General features: G+C 35.1%; 2 protein-coding genes across 3 annotated transcripts; both read right to left on the minus strand.

Annotated features, from left to right (window-relative positions):
* Positions 1-439: 439 nt before the first annotated feature.
* LOC140826831 (importin subunit alpha-1-like) lies at positions 440-6094 on the minus strand. The gene is made up of 10 exons (XM_073189341.1): positions 5811-6094; positions 4909-5011; positions 4722-4813; positions 4484-4615; positions 4175-4360; positions 3119-3282; positions 2942-3020; positions 1422-1550; positions 1152-1279; positions 440-1070 (listed from the first exon to the last, which is right to left on the minus strand). The coding sequence occupies exons 1-10, from the start codon at positions 6021-6023 to the stop codon at positions 698-700; spliced, it is 1599 nt and encodes a 532-aa protein (XP_073045442.1). The 5' UTR covers positions 6024-6094; the 3' UTR covers positions 440-697.
* A 692-nt stretch (positions 6095-6786) lies between these two features.
* Positions 6787-11162, minus strand: LOC140826832 (syntaxin-43-like). 2 transcript variants are annotated; one of them, XM_073189343.1, is made up of 8 exons: positions 10814-11162; positions 9948-10221; positions 8805-8894; positions 8547-8624; positions 7708-7785; positions 7550-7615; positions 7366-7446; positions 6787-7268 (listed from the first exon to the last, which is right to left on the minus strand). In XM_073189343.1, exons 1-8 carry the CDS (start codon positions 11002-11004, stop codon positions 7161-7163), a joined length of 966 nt encoding a protein of 321 aa, XP_073045444.1. In that variant the 5' UTR covers positions 11005-11162; the 3' UTR covers positions 6787-7160. The 2 variants fall into 2 exon arrangements, with proteins under 2 accessions (XP_073045444.1, XP_073045443.1); XM_073189342.1 differs by having other exon boundaries at positions 9948-10224; positions 10814-11160.
* Between the last annotated feature and the right edge of the window lie 7440 nt (positions 11163-18602).

The following is an 18602-nucleotide window of genomic DNA, read 5'->3' on the forward strand; positions in this document are numbered from 1 at the left end:
TGGATTTCTAGCATCTCAGCTTACAAATGTTTTTTCTATTCTTTGTCGGATGACATTATGAAAGTAGTGGAAAATCTAATCAAGACTAATGGTGAATAGAATGAAGTGGTGGTCAGAAATATATTCTTATAGTACGAAGCTGAAGCAAATTTGGATTATCCATTAAATCGTCGGGGAGGCGACGATATTTTATTTTGCAAGGGAAGTGAGAATGAAAAATGCTCTGTCAAATCTGGTTATAATATGTAAATGAATTGCTGGGCTCGTCTGCCTTTTCAATCTTGTCACCCTACTCAAATCTGCTTTCTATTTGTTAATATATTCTTATTGTTTTACATAAAAAAAGACAAGCTGCTTATATATGAGAGTATCTCCTTAAATAGGTCCGAGTCAGAAAAATAAAATTAGAACCATATCAATAGATAGGAAAAACCCTAAAGATCACAAACCACATAAAATAATCGTAATAATAGCAAAAAGTATCATACTTGTATGTTGACTTTGGTACGAATTCGAATCGAACTCAGCAATATCACTATCAAGAGTTAAGAGGCTCGAAAACATCTGAAATCAAAGATAACCACAACCGAGACATGGCAAGGAAGAAATCCATATATGTCCCCTTGCATTGAATTGCAACTGGGAGAGTTGCAGTACGTCGATATGAAAGACAACCACCCACAATTCTGACGAACGTTCAGTGGAAGTTGAATCCACCAGAGGGTACAGTGATGTTGTCGCTTCCAAATTGGAAATTTTGTTGGGATGCATCTCCTGGTGGTGCTGTTTCGTCGTCTTCTTCCAACCAATATGTCTCGAGAATCTTCACTGCCTTCTCATAAATCTCGTTGTTGTCGTGGCTCTGCAAATTCTCAATTTTTTCCAGACCTTCAGCATCATCGATCATTTGTGCATAAAGGTTGACTTCTCCGGTATGACCCAGATTCTTCTCAGCCTCCCCTACCTTTAATATGTTTTCGAGCCCTTCTAAACACACAGTCACGATTCTTGGGTCGGGGCAGACAAGTAGATCACACAGAGGCTTGATACATTGTTGACTTACTAGGTACCTGTTCAGGAGAAATATAAGTCCATGCTGGCATAGGAAATAACATAAAATGGAAGGAAAAGTTAACACGGATATCACACACTTTATTTGTTCATGAGTGCCGCCAGATGTTGCATTCGATACGGCCCATGCAGCCTCTTTTTTGACATCAAATTCCGCATTTAGAAGCAATTGGACTAGAGGACCAATAATGTTAGCTTCAATCACAGCCTGCAGATTACAAATGTTACATCCACTATAAGTACATGTCATAATAAGCAACCACCCGTCAAGAAATTTACAGGAACTTCAGAGAATCCTGGTTGACATACCTTTCAAATGTTAAGTTAAATTTTTTTATAACAAATTATACCTGAATTTGCTCTTTGTTCCCAGCTGTGATGTTTGAAATAGTCCAGCAAGCTTCCTTTTTAATGCTCTTCTTGTGGCTACCAGTCAAGAGGTTCACAAGACAAGGCAGCACATTATAGTTTATCATATGCTGGAAAAATTATCAAACTGCTCAGCCAGGAGATTGTGACAGATCCACACAAAAATTATGCATTACATTTTAATAGGATGTGTAGAAATCTTTAAATTTTAATATATCTTAAAAGCCAAAACCTACTAATTGCAGGTTCAATAATGGATTGAATCATAACATTTGACTACCTATATACTGCCATCCAGCAGTACCGCTTCACAAATTGAATCCTCAAAGTGGAAAGCGATTTTCAGCTCTTGAATTAAAGTAGAAAAGAAAGTGCAAAAAAATAGCATGAGAACGTGAATTTCATCTTATCTTCTTCGAGGATGTAATCTGAGCAATTTTAAATAGTAACTGAATATAGTTGGGCATCTTCAGAATAAGTATTTAAGTGAAATACTTATGCAAGCGATTAAATGTATCTCATCTCTATATACATGCACAAAGTCCCTTCAACTTGGTATTTTCATCAGTAAAACCAAGGTTATAAACAAAGCTACTGCCCAACAGAACAAAAAGCAAATACAACTATATTTGCATAGGCATATAGCTCATTCCATGCCAGAGACACAGCTGGTAGAAAAACATAGTAAATCAATGTTGCAGAATCCCATACTATAAGTTTGTTTAAATCATATCCTAGGTCCGCAAGGAAGAATAAAACTGCAGAAATGAGGAAAAGATCTCTCTAAGACAGCTGAGAGGCTTTTATCTCTGAAATCAGTCAAAAGGGCCAATACAAAAGAGATCTAGGTTAACTTCTCAACTGAACCAAATTAGAGAATGGAATTTGGTACTTTCTGCATTGGCTGGGCCTGGGTTAGCAAGGAATCCTAAAAGACTTATGATCACATGAAGCCTTTAGGGTTTTTTTCCAGCTCAATCAGCAGTGGTAAAAAAACAATATAAAGCATATTTGATTATTTTATCTTTCTTTCGATCACACTGAAGACAGGTGTAACAACCTTATTAGAGTATTCTTTAGCAATATTAAATGGAATCAGAATCATCTACTTCCCCCACCAAATAATCAATCTTTCTAACCAAAAGTCAGCTGACAATCACTCCACTGCATGCCAATTAAGCTTCTCCGACTTTAAACGGATGGACCAACATTGTTGACCAACTCCAATAAAAAACAGAAACTAGAGTTACAGAGACAACCGAATAAGAAACCACAATAAAGGGAGAAGGGAAAGGGAGATCATAAGATCATAACAAGAAATTTCCCCTTGGCTTAATGATTTATGATTTAATGCCAGTAGACGAGCCCAGATAAAGTATCTTTTTGTATAATTTGTAAATTCTCTTCATGACAGGCCGACTAGTTAATATTTAAGTTCGAAATATAGGCCCACCAGCAGGAAATCAAAGAAGTACTAGTCCGAGTATGCTTTTGATTGTACCTGAGTTTGTATATCATCTCCAGTGACAATATTTCCAACTGTCCGAAGGGCAGGGATAAGAACTGAAGGGGACATGTTGCTGTAATATCAGAATCTTTCATTCATAAGGCACATCATAAAGAAGACATAACTGTAAGCTTTATACGACATAAATAAAAATTAACAATAGATACTAACAGCAATAACTCGACCAAGCGAGGACACACTCCAGAGTCAATCACAGCTTGAATTTTATCATTTGTTCCATCTGAGAGATATGAGAGTGCCCAACAAGCATCAGTCAAAACTTCTTCATCCATTGAGTGAATAAGTTGCCCAAGAATTGGAAGTGCAGGTCTTGCCTGTATATTAAGCCAATAACATCATGAAACATTCTTCAAATGGTTCACAATCAAGATTCTATCTTTATTCATCAGAAAATTAGAATACATACAATTACATTTGCATGGTACGCACATAGGCAATAAGTTTGGAGATCACAAGTTATGATAAGAATTTAGTGGAAGAAGCAGTCCGTGTATAGCTGCGTGGGTACATGAATGCAGAGTAAAATCTCAACCAGAAAATAATTAAAAGTACTGGGCATATTTGGTTTCATATTATGTACCCTCTCCTCCATTCTCGAAAAACAAAATGAAACATCACAATGTCGTTTCCACTTTCCATTTCATTTCATTCACAACACATAATCACAACTAGTGGTCCTGACCAGATTTATTTTGTTTTAACATTTTGTGGTAATTATAATTATTTTAATTTGGCCTATTTTTGGTAAGATTCATTATAATTAGTTAAACTAATTACTCTTAATGGCTGCATGCTTTATAATATACATATGTTATAGACTGTAGATATTATATTTTAACCCACTACAATAACTTAACATAACATTGCCAGTAAAAACTTATTCCGGAAAACAAAACTAAACATGCTTTATATATTATCTACCACTTTTTGCCCAAAACATTTTACACAAGACCAAAACAAAACCAAACTAAACATAGGCTCCGATTTTTCAACTTTGGGAGATAGCCTGGAAAGCTGACGAAGAGATAAAATTGAAGACACGTTGAAACCTTTAGGACATAAACAAATTACCCTGAATTATATTATAAATTTTATAAAATTCTTCATAAAAACCCATAAGAAAAAGTTTGATCTCGGCCTGAATGACAATAAATACTTCATGCTCATAATATGTAACACTAAACATCTACTTCATAGGAGACAAACCTGTTCAAATGCAGGCTGTGGCTTGCCTCTACAAAAATTTGATAATGTCCAGGTAGCATTTCTGAGCATAGATAACTTGGCATGTTCATTTAGCTGAGCTAGCAAAGGAGCCAAAGCTCCATGGCCGAGTACAAGGTCTCGACAAGTTGGTGAATCACCAGCTACATTTCCTAAAGCCCATACAGCCTTGAAAAGAAAATATAACACATCTATCAGTACAAGTAAAACTCTCAAACAGAAAAAAAAACAACAGATGAGCTGTTAATCTTTAATAAAAGGACTACATATTTTCTTGTTAAAAGCTCGCACCTGCTCCCGTACTTCATCACTTGGAGAACTAAGAAGTTTCACAAAAATTGGGACAGCTCCATGATCAATTACAACCTTAGTGTGTTCGGAAGTCCCAGACGCAATGTTCGTCAGTGCCCAAGCTGCCTCGAACTATATTAAGTTGAGAATGATTAAAATCAAAATATATAGAGAGCCTAAAGAGCTAAATAAGTCAGTACATACTACATAGTTTATAAAATATATTTCTAATTTATACCTGAAGTTGTGGGAAGTTCTCATTCATCAGAAATTCAACGAAGCGAGGAACAACTCCTGATTGAATTACCTCCTGAATTGGAGGACTGCGCTCTGGCAAACAATGTCATTGAAAAAGAATTGTTCAATAAATAGAAACTGGGAAACAAAAAGTTTTTAAACTAAATTAATTAAACACAAATTTTCACCAATAGAAAGTAATTTGCGGAACTGAGTGGTGGCCTCAAGCTGTCTATTGACATCATCCGTCCAAACACTACCAACCATTGATGGTAGATGTTCTAACTGGACCTGCAGATTCAACACTCAATCAATCTAACAAACCCTTACACAATTACTGCCAGAGAAAACTGTGAAACAGGTCTGTCATGAGTAATCTTTTTGATACACTAGTTTGAACAACTATAAAATTCCCAAGTAGAAAAAAGTATTTTTTTTTACAACAAATCAAAATTCTCCAACACAAATATATCCAAACACTGTATATAAGATAAATAAAAATCACTATTATGAAGCCCTACAGTATATGAAATCCAGCAAGCTTCACACAAGACCGTAAACTCCCATTGGTTTGCAAGAACAGATGGACAGATATTGAGATGTTTGTCCCCAAAAAATCTAGTGGTGATTGCACTTTCCAAATGGACATTCAATATCAACCCCAACCAATCACAATACAGCATTTGATCTCCGAAGATAAACAAACGACAGAGCCCACTTGTATAATACCTTATGAGATCTCAGAAGCAAATCAACCACTAATACACAATTTGCGATAAATCTGCAAAGATAACATCTTCTACATATTGATATCACCTTCGAAATCATTTTCTTTTTAAATATCTCTCTCTATTTATTATTAAATTAAGATCAAGCAATTTTAGAAAAAATCCAAATAGGGGTTCCGCACGTTAAATCTATCACCGAAACCTACAATCGATTAAAAAGCAAACAGAAAAACAATCATAACATAAAGATAACAGAAAACATATTTTACTTCTAACCTTACAATCAATCAAAAAAAAAAATTACAGATAATTCAAATAGACAGGAACTTCACAAGTGAAACAATTCATTTTCAACTCTACACCTTTTTCTCGCTGGTGTTGGCTTGCACAGGGACCGGGTACAACTGGTTCCCTTGAGTTCCTTCTCTGCGCTTCTTCTGCAGACTCTCTTCCCTACGATTCTTGCGAATCTCCACCATGTTGTCCTCTCTCCGACGGCGTCCCTCCTCCGCGTCAACCGCCACTTTATACCTGTTGCGGCGGACCTCAACCCTGGAATTGGGCCTCAACGACATCGCTTCAGGTATAGCAAAAGTTTACTTTTACGAAATTGGGGAATTATGAAATTCGAATGGGGAGGTGTGGCGAGTGGAGTGTGAGAGGTATTTATATGGAGGTTTCCTAAATATATTTTAAATAATGGGGCTTGGATCGGCGGATATTTACAGAATTAGGTTTCTAAATTTGAATTACGCAGACAATCCCCTATAACATTTGACTCGTTAGTTTACGAATATGTTTATTAATAGGCTCATGAGTTTATTTTTTTAAATGAAAAAATAATATTTTTGTATTTAATTTATATAAATAATAATTTGTTTATATCTCACTACGTAAATAATTTATTGTGCTGAAATATACACCATTTACCGTAAACTTGGCATATCGTATTGAAATAAACTTGCATTAATATGTACACTCAAATATATGTGGTATTCGCAAAAAGTCACTTAAACAAATGTATATATAAATTTTTTATTATTTTAAAATAATATGATATTAAGTCAGTAGATCAATTTAAAATATTAAAAAGAGTTAGATTTTAAAATTCCAGCCAATTCTGGCTCCGCCACTATCCACTCGATGAATGAATGTATTTAACAAATTGTGACGTCGAAGTTTTTTTCCTTGAAAACTAATTGTATTCAACACAATTGATCAATAATGGCATTTGAAAAAGTACATGTACCAGATATTATTTTAGGAAACCAGATCTCATTATTCCTGAATATGAGTGTTCTATAAAATTTATTGTTTATGATAGTTTAATGCTTAAAAAATAGAAACATTTATTATATTAATATTCGTGAATCAAAACAAATATCAAGTATAAATTTGATCTCCCCCATTGACAATAAGAGGAAAATTGCAAATAAGACTACAAAAAATCTCCCAGGGATGTAGATTTAATCCAATGTTTTCCACACTATACAGAAGTCCCCAGGGCAAATCTATCGTTCCCGAGTATGTATACACAGTCCGAAAAAAAATGGATCGCTTGTGGTATCGATAAAATTAATTAGAAATTTCTGTAAGATTGAGTTGACTAGGAAATTTGAACTCCCCACCCTTCCACTTTGTTTTATGAGTCTCCAGCGTGTAAATGGTGAGCCCCGAGGTGGTTGGAGAAAAGGAAGAAATCGAGTTCACGGTTAGAAGATTATTGTCTTCAATACTAAGAGAACTAACATGACGAAGCACATGATGACGAGAACTGAGGCGCACATAACCATACCGCCTTGTTTTTGGGATCTCTCAGCCTGCAGTTCAAAATTATCAACCAGGCTTAATCATGACAGGGAACAGTAAACAAATATCTGTCGGAAAATAAGAAGCGGATTTTGAAAGTGTGATGACCTTCTGGAGCTGTTTCAGGCCCTCGTCAACAGATGCTGCAACATTTTGTATGTTGTAATCTATCCGGTCAACAATGGTCCCCTGATAGAAAAAGTTCATTTCAAGGGTGTTGATCAAACTTTGAAAAAACCTATTACAGGATTAGCAGGAGAAGATGGTGTATAGATGCTGTCAAGCCTCTGACCTGATCAATCACCAAAACTGACAAATCCTTCATAATTTGGGCAAGTTCATTGACTGATTCCGCCACCTTTAAAAAAAAAAAGCATTTGGATGAATTAGCATCAAACCAGTGAGTTTTAAAATGAAAAATGAAAAGGAAAAACTAGACTTGTGTCTCACCTGTTGAATTTCTCTGTCCCTTTCTGCGGAGAGTGCCTCACTTTTCTTTAACTTTGCCATTTGATGCTCATTAAATCCCTAATGATATTTACACAGAAACAGAAAAATTAAATCGTGTAGAATCTTTCTTTCAAATAGTAATTAAGAATCTATCAGAAAAGTGCCAAAACAAGGAATCGGTTATAGATTATGATGTCATAAGTAAATCTATCGTGAATGGAATTTGAATTGATGGATCAGTGGTGGAATAATCTCCTCTGGAAGTAAAAGATGGCATTTGAATATGAGAATAATTTGTCTTAGGTCGGGACTCGGATATAGCAACACTACTTAAGGCGCCGAGTGCAATCTAATCCTCAGAACCTTCTGTCGATGCATATGAATTGGGCATGGTTTTGGGGGCAAAAAACTGCGGGAAAATTTAAGTTATCTTTTGCAAGAGGTGGGAGCTCATCATGATGTAAAAATATGAGAAATTAGGTAGACAGTTAAAAGGTTGAGAAGTGGTTACTTTTTTCATGTCAAGGATTAGGTGCTTCGCAAGTGGCAATTAATGCTTAGTTACTCTATTCAGGTCTCTACAGTCTTTGGTTATGGCTCATTGTGTTATTGACCAAAAACTGTCTATTTGAATTTTAAAACTTGGTTGTTGAGTACATCAAACTATACTGCCAATGAGATGGAGAAATAGAATATATGGAGCAGATCCAATCCTACAGAATATACGTCGTGTAAATGATTCATGTATACCTACTTAAGTATGCTGGTCTAATCATCTATGCATACGATAAAGGGAAAATAGTAAGAGATCTTTGTCAAACACAAACTAATTCACATACTATCCCATCAAATTCCTCGTCATTCCTCGTGTAATGGTTTCCGTTCAGGTTCATTTCTAAATCAACTCCATCTGGACCCTGTGAGAAATGCCAAGATGTTAAAAAATTGGCATCGTGTGCAATCACCAAAGGGAAACATTCAACAGTTCAATAAGTGAGACTAAATAAAACACTTCCAATTCACTGAAACAGAATTGTACGTCAAGATATCTTTCCTCTTGAATTCGTAAAACAGTATTCTATCATGAAGTTAAATACCTCTTTCTGTTGTCGAAGTCGGTTCAAATATGTGGACTGTTTCCTACGAAGCTCCATTGAGAGGGTTTGAAGGTCTGTTGCAAGAGAACGCTGTCAAAAACATTAATTTATATTAATCACAACCTTCCAAACAATAACTGAAACGATTGAACTTATCAATATTTTTCGAGTGGACAGAGGAGAAATTTTACTGATAAATAGTGTGAACGATATTCAATGTTCTAAAAAACGGTAGACAGTAGGCGGACGGCCACCTACCCCGCTAAGCACCTAGAGGTTTAGGCGGCGTCTAGACGATTTTTCCTTTTTTACTTAAATACCTCCATATTTCTCCAATAATTCCTCTATATCGGATTCAAACTCAAAATTAATGACATATCCTCCTCTTTATCCCATACAAATTGAGTAATTGATTGAAATATTACATTTATGATTCTCAAGAATGTCGAATTAGTTATAAGTTAAACTATATATTAAACATACATGAGCAAGTCAAACAAAGTTCCTACGCATGGGGCAGGCAATCCAAAAAAGGCATACAGGATGGGAACAATCTAATAATATCAAGTTATTGGCTTCATTTCACATTCATTGTATTACAGGTGAAATTTCCAGGTGTTTCAGTGAATCGGGAAGCGGAGAATATAATAACAGAAACTTTGATTCCTTCCACACCATAGATTTGAAACACTCATGAGTTTTTCCTGTACTACAATGAGTGTGGAATAAGATTTTAAAAAAACAATATAGCTTCTTTGAATTGCATTCACCATCATATATTTCTTCAACTTAAAACACAAAGATCGGGGCTCATGTGGTACATGAGACATAATTAGTGTATAAGTTTTGTCAGCTTACACCAGGCACCAGCTCAATTTACTATGTCTTGGATTTGGTAAGTCATATAAACTATCATATTGGCTGCCTCTCAACAGTATATAATGATGTTTCATTACATTATAGCCAGCGTTAGACATGCAATAACAATATAGACCTCACCATTCACTATTATTTTATTTAGAAATTGAAATCTTTGCACATAGATAATATCAAAATCCTGTACACCAATTCTGCCTTTTGCATATAAGTAACAACAAATTCTGTTTGCAATGCGATCCAGGTAACAAAAGATTCAGATAATACCTGGACATTTTTCCTGATGTTTGAATCCTCTAAAGGCCCACCAGCAGAGAATCTTTGCAATCTTTTTTCTGATTTTTTTAAAAGATCAGTTATCTCTAGAGTGAGAGCCTCAATACGGTGCTGATCTTCTTTACCATCTCCAAATGAAGGCATCAAAGCCTTGGCATGAGCCTTTGCTAACTCACCCATTTTTACCCTTACACGTTGTACATTAGATGCAATTTCTTCCGACACGTCCACCCATGCTGGTGGTAGACCTACTGCAACTGTACCCCTACTATAGTGCAAAACAATGTTAGAATCTGCCAGGGGATCTTTAATGGCTCTGAAGAAATTGGCAATCAATGATCGCGAAAAAATAAAGGAAAAGGTGCTTAATTTACTTTCACAAGACATCAACATCTTCTTCCTTTAATTTAGAGAGCAGAGAAAATTGATGGATCGTCTAAAATACACTTTTTCAAGCATAAGAATCTGATAGCATATCCAAACGATCATATCTGTCAGGATTACTTCATGGCTATATACTAAGCTCATCTTCAGCAGGAACTCAAATATATTGCTTGCTTTAGTCACCAAGGTATTGTAAACTTACGAGTGTCCGAAGAATCAATCATAAAATGAACAATTTAAAGCCTGTTCGCACATCATATAAAATCAATCGGCAAATCACATCACATTAAAATTTTCGCTACTATTATTAACTATATAAGAACCTCCCAATTTACAAAATCGATTCATTCCATAACTTTAGCACAGTTTCCTCTCAGACATCAAATTTCAATCACCTCAAAAAACATAATTCACTGAAAAGTAAACAGAAAAGGTAGAAACTCATAAGCCAAATCACAAAATTAAGATATTACCTGGAGGTTCCGGGATCTTCAGTACTTAAAGGAGCATAAGATCGATCACGTTTAAGTAACGACGCAGTTGAAAGCTCGATCACCGGACCTCCGCCGCCCGAACTAGACGGCGACAATCCCACCGGAACTCTGACGCTCTTTAACGCGTCCCTGTACTTTCTGTACAAAATGGTCCGATTCCTCGTCGCCATTTACCAACAATTCAATAGTTGTCACAGTCTTTTCACAAAAATCAGATTAAAAAGCGATACAATATTGAATTCAAAATAGATCTAAGAACGATGGTAGATTGGTGAGATCAATGCAATTGAAGTACCTACAGAAGGGACATTTACTTAGATTTATGAAATGATAACATTTTTGGGCCCACATTGGGCTTTTGGATATTGGGCTTGGTTTAATTTAAATGATTCGGACAAGTTGCTCAAGAACTACCTGGCCTCGTTTTGGTTTGTTTCGATGCTACATGTAGAGACATTGTCTCTTGGATGGATAAGATTCACACATATATGTGATTTTAAAAAAATTAGTGGACCTCATGTATGTGTGACTACATTTGGGCACTTGATTCTATCATGGGGTAGTGCTCCTACATGTAAGATGAAATCAACCCTCATTTTGAATGTGAAAACCGGGTAGAACCGTAGGAACCGATCTAAACCGATTCGTTAAACCGTAACACCAATGACTTTTTTATTTTATTTTATTTTATTTTGTATTCGAATCGAGCATGTGGCCAGGTTTTTTTAATGAAAACTATTTGATAAATTTGAAATTATGAATTTCAAAACAGTTTCAATAATAATTTTGATGAATGTAACATCGACCAAATATTGTTGTTATTTGAAATATATTTTTCAAACCATTTTCTAAAAGAAAATTTCTTCTTCTAAATCAAATTCATTAATCAACGCCCATAATTGTTTTGGTTCGAATTCAAACTTAAATATTTTAAACAATTCCATTTTTTAATGTTGTGGGAAAACAATTGGCGACCGGATTTGATCATAAGAGTGATAATTTTAATTTCTCTAAAATAAAAGTCAAACATATATTCGATCTAATTTAGAAAATGTTTACCTTAAATTATATTTTTCTGAAAACTAATTAAGTAAAGACAAAAATATGTGTGAGACGGTCTCACGGGTCGTATTTTGTGAGACAGATCTCTTATTTGAGTCATCCGAAAAGATATTACTTTTTATGTTAATAATATTATTTTTATTGTGAATATCGGTAGGTTTATCCGTCTCACATATAAAGATTCGTGAGACAGTATTATTCAGGAAAAAGCCAAATATGTATATAGATATATTAGTGATTGAAGTGGAGGAAAAAAGATGGTCCAACTTTTCAAGTAATTAACAAACTATGCTTTTGCAATTTATTTTTTCTAGCAAGAAAAATATATGGGACTTCACTCACTACTTACATTTGTTCCACGGGATTGAAAGTTGTAAAAGAAGAAACCAAAACTGAAGCAATAAAATTAGCTCACGAAATGTTTTCTAACCTTGTCCAACAACCACAATATCAATCCAAATTCTTGATGGGAGATGTCACAAAATTGGTTCCGAGTTAATATAGATTGCAGCCGCATCCAGATTTACCTGAGGGCCATTTAGAAAAGTAGAAGTTATAAAACTCGAACACCCAGATTAAAAATAATCTTGGATATGATTTATATTTTTTCAAATATGATCATTCATCGTGTTTGTAAAATTTAATGTTCTCAAAATTAAAACAAATTTTTATCTCATTATTACATCAACTATGTATGGTTTCTTAGCATATAATACAAATAGATAAATAAAATTAGCATCAATCCCCAAAGTTATACCATCTCAATCAAAACACATATTCTCACATGTTTAATGTGATTATGCTTGCACATATATAAATCTAAATCAAAACTTATAGAAATCTTCCTGTAAGACCGAACACTTGCCGCTTTACCAAAAGCTATAGATAGTGGTGATGGTGCAACTCAAACCTTTTAAACCGCACAGCAGCTCAAGCACCATGGTTCGATCACTCTACCAAGCAAGGACAATTATTGCACCCAACAATCTCCCTCCCAATAATTGAACTTCTTGCAATCAATGGGAATCGAACCCATGACCTTTGCTCTAATACCAATTTTAGGACCGAGCGTTTGCCGCTTTACCAAAAACTATAGCTGGTAGTAATGGTGTAACTCAAATATTTTAAACCGGAGAGCAGCTCAAGTACCACGGTTCAATCGCTCTACCAAGCAGGGACAATTATTGCACCCAACACTTCCTGATATTTCCTTTGTCAATCCATACATACACACACAAACATGTGTATTCACATTAGTTTATATATATATTTCCATGTAAACCATATATGTGTGTGTGTGCGCGCGCACACGCGCGTCTCAATCAATAAAAACTAATCAATATGACTCAAACCTCGGCTGCAACGCAGTTGTCACCACCATGTCCTCCGCCCGTGCCGAGACCAAAAAGACTCGGAACAACGACTCCATCCACCCACCTTTTACACAAACCTTAGTCAGCGCAGCTAACCTACCCAACGGGCACAGGCCTCGCCTTCCAAACCCTAATGTCGAACGATAGTATTTTCGAAACATCGAACAAACATAAACAAGTCTCTAACTCGAAACTTTATCTCAAATTTGAGAGTTTAATTTGGTGTTCTTGGGTCATTTGATGGTCTTATTTTAGTATTTCGAAAGATATAAAAAAACTCCAATAAATTTATTAAAACCCATATATGAGAGATACATTTTACAAAAATTCATTGATGCATATACCAAAAAATGTCCAAAAATATTCATTTGTGTTGTGAAAAAGTAAAAATTTATGGTAAAAAGTAAAAATCTCAAACTCTCAAAATTTACCAAACTACACACTTTATAATATTTTTCTCTCTACTCAATTGTGATTTTCTTCACAAATGAGAGATCTATTTATAGAGTTTCATTACACATAATCCAAAAATAAAATACATCATTACCTACATCATCACACACAAATTTCTAACTTTACAACTCTTATTTTCAACATTCAAATATTCAACTATTACTTTTTCCATATTAAAATATATTATTTCAACACTCCCCCTTGTGATGATGATCATGATACGATGATGTCTTCATTACGTGTTTTGTACTGCCTCGTTAAAAACCTTACTAGGAAAAACCCATTGGGATAAAAACCATAGTAAGGGAAAAAGAGTGCAGTCACGTGAACTCCCCCTCATGTTGACACGAACAACTCTTCACAAATTTCGTAGATTGCGCATCCCAATATTATATATGTGCTTTCTGAATATTGACGTAGGTAGTGCCTTTGTGAAGAGATCTGATGAGTTTTCACTTGATTGAATGTGAAGAACATCAATACATTTATTCTTCTCAAGCTCCTTGGTGAATGCGAAGAACTTAGGAGGACTATGTTTAGTTCTGTCGCTTTTTATGTATCCTTCTTTCATTTGAGCAACACATGCAGCATTATCTTCATATAGTATCACAGGCTTCTCATCAAATGATAATCCGCATGAAATTTGGATATGTTGGGTCATTGATTTTAACCACACACATTCACGACTTGCTTCATGTAGTGCAATAATCTCGGCATGATTTGATGAAGTTTTTACGAGCGTTTGTTTCTGTGAACGCCAAGATATTGCAGTGCCTCCACGAGTAAATACATATCCAGTTTGGGAACGTGCCTTGTGTGGATCAGATAAGTATCCAGCATCGGCATAACCAATTATACTTGGATTAGCATCTTTTGAATACAAAAGTCCCAAGTCTGTCGTTCTTCGTAGATAACGGAATATATGTTTAATTCCGTTCCAGTGTCTCTTTGTTGGATATGAGCTAAATCTTGCCAACAGATTCACGGCAAAAGATATATCAGGCCTTGTACAATTTGTAAGGTACATAAGGGCACCGATGGTACTTAGATATGGTACTTCTGGACCAATAATATCTTCATCATCTTCACATGGACGGAATGGATCCTTTTCTATGTTTAATGATCTAACAACCATTGGAGTACTTAAAAGATTTGCTTTATCCATATTAAAACGTTTAAGGATCTTTTCTGTATAATTTGTCTGGTGAACAAACATTCCACATTCTTTTCGTTCAAGTGATCACTTAGTCGATTATACCACATTCGACCTGATTGCTTTAACCCATATAATGATCTTTGTAATTTCACAGAATAACATTCCCTGGGTTTTGAACTTTGTGCTTCAGGCATCTTAAATCCTTCAGGGATTTTCATATATATATTACTATCAACAGCCTGAAGAAAGCTATACGCATTCTATTAATTAAACTCGGCCTTCTGGTTCATGTCGACTAGTTTACATACGAAAAAAAAAGATGCGAAAAGTTTTTTATAAGTAAGCTGTAACAACATCCATAAGACGCATTTCTAAATTTTCAGATACCGCCAAGCTAATCAAATACCGAAACGTAATTGCATCCATCACAGGAGAATACGTTTCTTCATAATCAATTCCAGGTCTTTGAGAAAAATCCTGTGCAACAAGTCGAGCTTTATATCTTACTATTTCATTTTTCTCATTTCGCTTTCGAATAAAAACCCATTTGTATCCAACAGGTTTTACACCTTCAGGTGTAAGGACTATAGGTCCAAAAACATTACGTTTATTTAGCGAATCCAATTCAACCTGGATGACTTCTTTCCATTTTATCCAGTCCTGCCGATTTTTACATTCACCAAAAAATTTTGGTTCATGATCTTCATTATCATTTATGATGTCGATTGCCACATTATAAGAAAATATATCATCAATTTCATCTATATCTTTTCGGTTCCATATTTTTCCAGCATTAATGTAATTGATAGAGATTTCATGATTCTCGTCAGTTTGTGGTTCTGACAGAACATTTTCATCATCATGTGTTTCTTCAGGAACAACATTCTCTATTTTGTGATCATCATGTTTCTCTATGAATTTTCTTTTTCGAGGATTTTTTTCCTTGGAACCGACTGGCCTTCCACGCTTCAGGCGTTTAATGACATCATGAGTATCTTCCATTTGTTTCTTTGGAATTTCAATTCGAGCAGGGGCATTTGCAGCATGTATATATGATTTAGTTACCCCTTTTGTGTCTGCAAATGCATCTGGTATTTGATTTGCTATTCTTTGCAAGTGTACAATTTGTTGTACATCTTTTTCAAATTGTTTTGTTCTTGGATCCAGATGTAACAATGATGATACATACCATGTAATTTCTTTTTCGGTATGTTTTTGTTCTCCCCCTAACATTGGGAAGATTTCCTCATTAAAATGACAATCAGCAAAACGTGCTGTGAACACATCTCCTGTCTGAGGTTCAAGATATCGAATGATTGATGGACTATCATAACCGATATAAATTCCAACCTTTCTTTGAGGTCCCATTTTCTTTCGTTGTGGTGGTGCAATAGGCACATACACCATACATCCAAAAATTCTCAGATGAGAAATGTCTGGTTCTTTACCAAATGCAAGCTGCAATGGGGAGTATTTATGATATGCACTTGGTCTGATGCGAATTAATGAAGCAGCGTGTAAAATTGTCTGTCCCCATATAGAAATAGGGAGCTTTGTTTTCATAATCATTGGTCTAGCAATCATTTGCAGACGTTTAATCAATGATTCAGCCAATCCATTTTGTGTATGTACATGACCAACAAGATGCTCAACAATGATTCCCATAGACATACAATAATCATTGAAAGTCTGGGAAGTAAATTCACCGGCATTATCAAGTCTAATTTTCTTGATTGTATAATCGGGAAATTGATTCCTCAATTTTATTATTTGAGCAAGTAATCTTGCAAATGCAACATTTCGAGTTGACAATAAACATACATGTGACCATCTGCTGGAGGCATCAATCAATACCATAAAGTATCTGAATGGTCCATATGGTGGATGGATTGGTCCACAAATATCACCCTGAATACGTTCAAGAAACATTGGTGATTCAGTTTGGATTTTGACTGGTGATGGTCTTATAATAAGTTTTCCAAGAGAACATGCTTTACATTGAAACTTATTATTCTGAAAGATCTTCTAGTCTTTCAGTTGATGACCATGTGTATTTTCTATAATTCTTCGCATCATTGTTGAACCAGGATGTCCCAATCGATCATGCCAATTGGTTAATATCGAGGAATTATCAACTACCATGTTTGATTCAATGGGACTTATATGTGTATAATGCAATCCAGTAGGGAGCATTGATAGTTTTTCAATCACATATTTCTTTCCTGATTTATATGTGATAAGACACATATATTTCTCATTCCCTTCATTCATTGTTTGAGTATCATACCCATGGGAATATATATCATTAAAACTCAACAAATTTCTTTTCGATTGTGGTGAATATAAAGCATCATTGATCAAAAATTTTGTACCATTAGGTAACAAAAATTGTGCTTTACCACATCCTTTAATCAAGTCTACAGGACCTGATATTGTGTTCACCGTTGTTTTTGTTGGTTTTAGTTCCAAGAAATATCTTTTATCTCGGAGGATAGTGTGCGTTGTACCACTATCGGGTATGCAAACTTCAGCTTTGCTCATAGCATTTTCCATATTTGTACTTCAAAAAAAAATATGCAATGAAATAAAATTACTGACAATACATATATAAATATAACACATATCATAATTGTACAATAAAACATTATTATATGAATACATGAAAAACAAATTATTGTACATTTATATTCTACCACTATATTGTTCATTTTCAGAAAAATCATTGAGAAAATCTGCAGCATCAAAATTGTTCATTTCTATCCCACCAACATGTTGATCATTTCCAGAGAAATCATTCATAAAATCACCAGCATCAAGATGAGTTGAATCACTCAAACGGTCACTGCGTTCAGTGAAGTTGGTCTCCTTTTTTTTCCCCTTTAATGATTCTTTATAAAGTTTACAAAGGTGCTCAGGGGCTCGACAAACTTTGGACCAATGTCTTAGAGTACCACATCTGTAACAAGAACTTTCATATCTTTTTGAGTGATTCTCATTAACACTTGTATTCTCATGATGTCTTTTCTGTGGATGGTTTGGGACGCTCTTTTGAGATGAGTTATAAAAATAACTATCTCTATTATTTTCAAAACCACGGCCGCGTCCACGACCACGACCAATTCCATGTCCACGTCCACGTCCACAACCTCAACCTCGACCTCGACCAAAACCTTGTCTTTGAAATTGAATTTGGTTTCCAGGTATAAATTCATTTTTACTTACAGCATTTACTTCTGGAAATGCTGTTGATCCAGTGGGTCGGGACTGATGATTTCTCATTAATAGCTCGTTGTTCTTTTCCGCCACAAGAAGACAGGCGATGAGTTCAGAATATCTCGCAAATCCACGTACTCTATATTGTTGCTGTAGAGTAATATTTGATGCATGAAATGTGGAAAATGTTTTTTCAAGCATCTCAGATTCTGTGACCTCATGTCCACAAAATTTTAATTGCGAGATTATTCTATACATCGCCGAATGGTAATCACTGACTTTTTTAAAATCTTGGAATCTCAGTGTGTTCCATTCATCCCGGGCGGTCGGAAATATAACTTCCCTTATATGTTCAAATCTTTCTTTTAATCCCTTCCACAAAGCCATGGGATTTTTTTCAGTCAGATATTCACATTTCAATCCATCGTCGAGATGTCGACGCAAAAATATCATGGCTCTTGCCTTTTCTTGTGACGTGCATATGCCATTTTCTTTAATGGTCTTGCTTAGA

This window comes from Primulina eburnea, chromosome 3 (genome assembly GCF_022965805.1).
Source record: "Primulina eburnea isolate SZY01 chromosome 3, ASM2296580v1, whole genome shotgun sequence".
Lineage (NCBI taxonomy): Eukaryota > Viridiplantae > Streptophyta > Magnoliopsida > Lamiales > Gesneriaceae > Primulina > Primulina eburnea.

Excerpts from the sequence above, each read along its gene's own strand:
- LOC140826831 (XM_073189341.1), bottom strand. The coding sequence starts at position 6,023 with ATGTCGTTGAGGCCCAATTCCAGGGTTGAGGTCCGCCGCAACAGGTAT. Across the intron at positions 5,012-5,810 it reads CCAACACCAGCGAGAAAAAG|GTCCAGTTAGAACATCTACC; the intron begins GTGTAGAGTTGA and ends TTGAATCTGCAG. Across the intron at positions 1,280-1,421 it reads GGAACAAAGAGCAAATTCAG|GCTGTGATTGAAGCTAACAT; the intron begins GTATAATTTGTT and ends TGTAATCTGCAG.
- LOC140826832 (XM_073189342.1), bottom strand. The coding sequence starts at position 11,004 with ATGGCGACGAGGAATCGGACCATTTTGTACAGAAAGTACAGGGACGCG. Across the intron at positions 8,625-8,804 it reads GACTTCGACAACAGAAAGAG|GGTCCAGATGGAGTTGATTT; the intron begins GTATTTAACTTC and ends CATTTCTCACAG. Across the intron at positions 7,269-7,365 it reads GCCTGAAACAGCTCCAGAAG|GCTGAGAGATCCCAAAAACA; the intron begins GTCATCACACTT and ends TTTGAACTGCAG.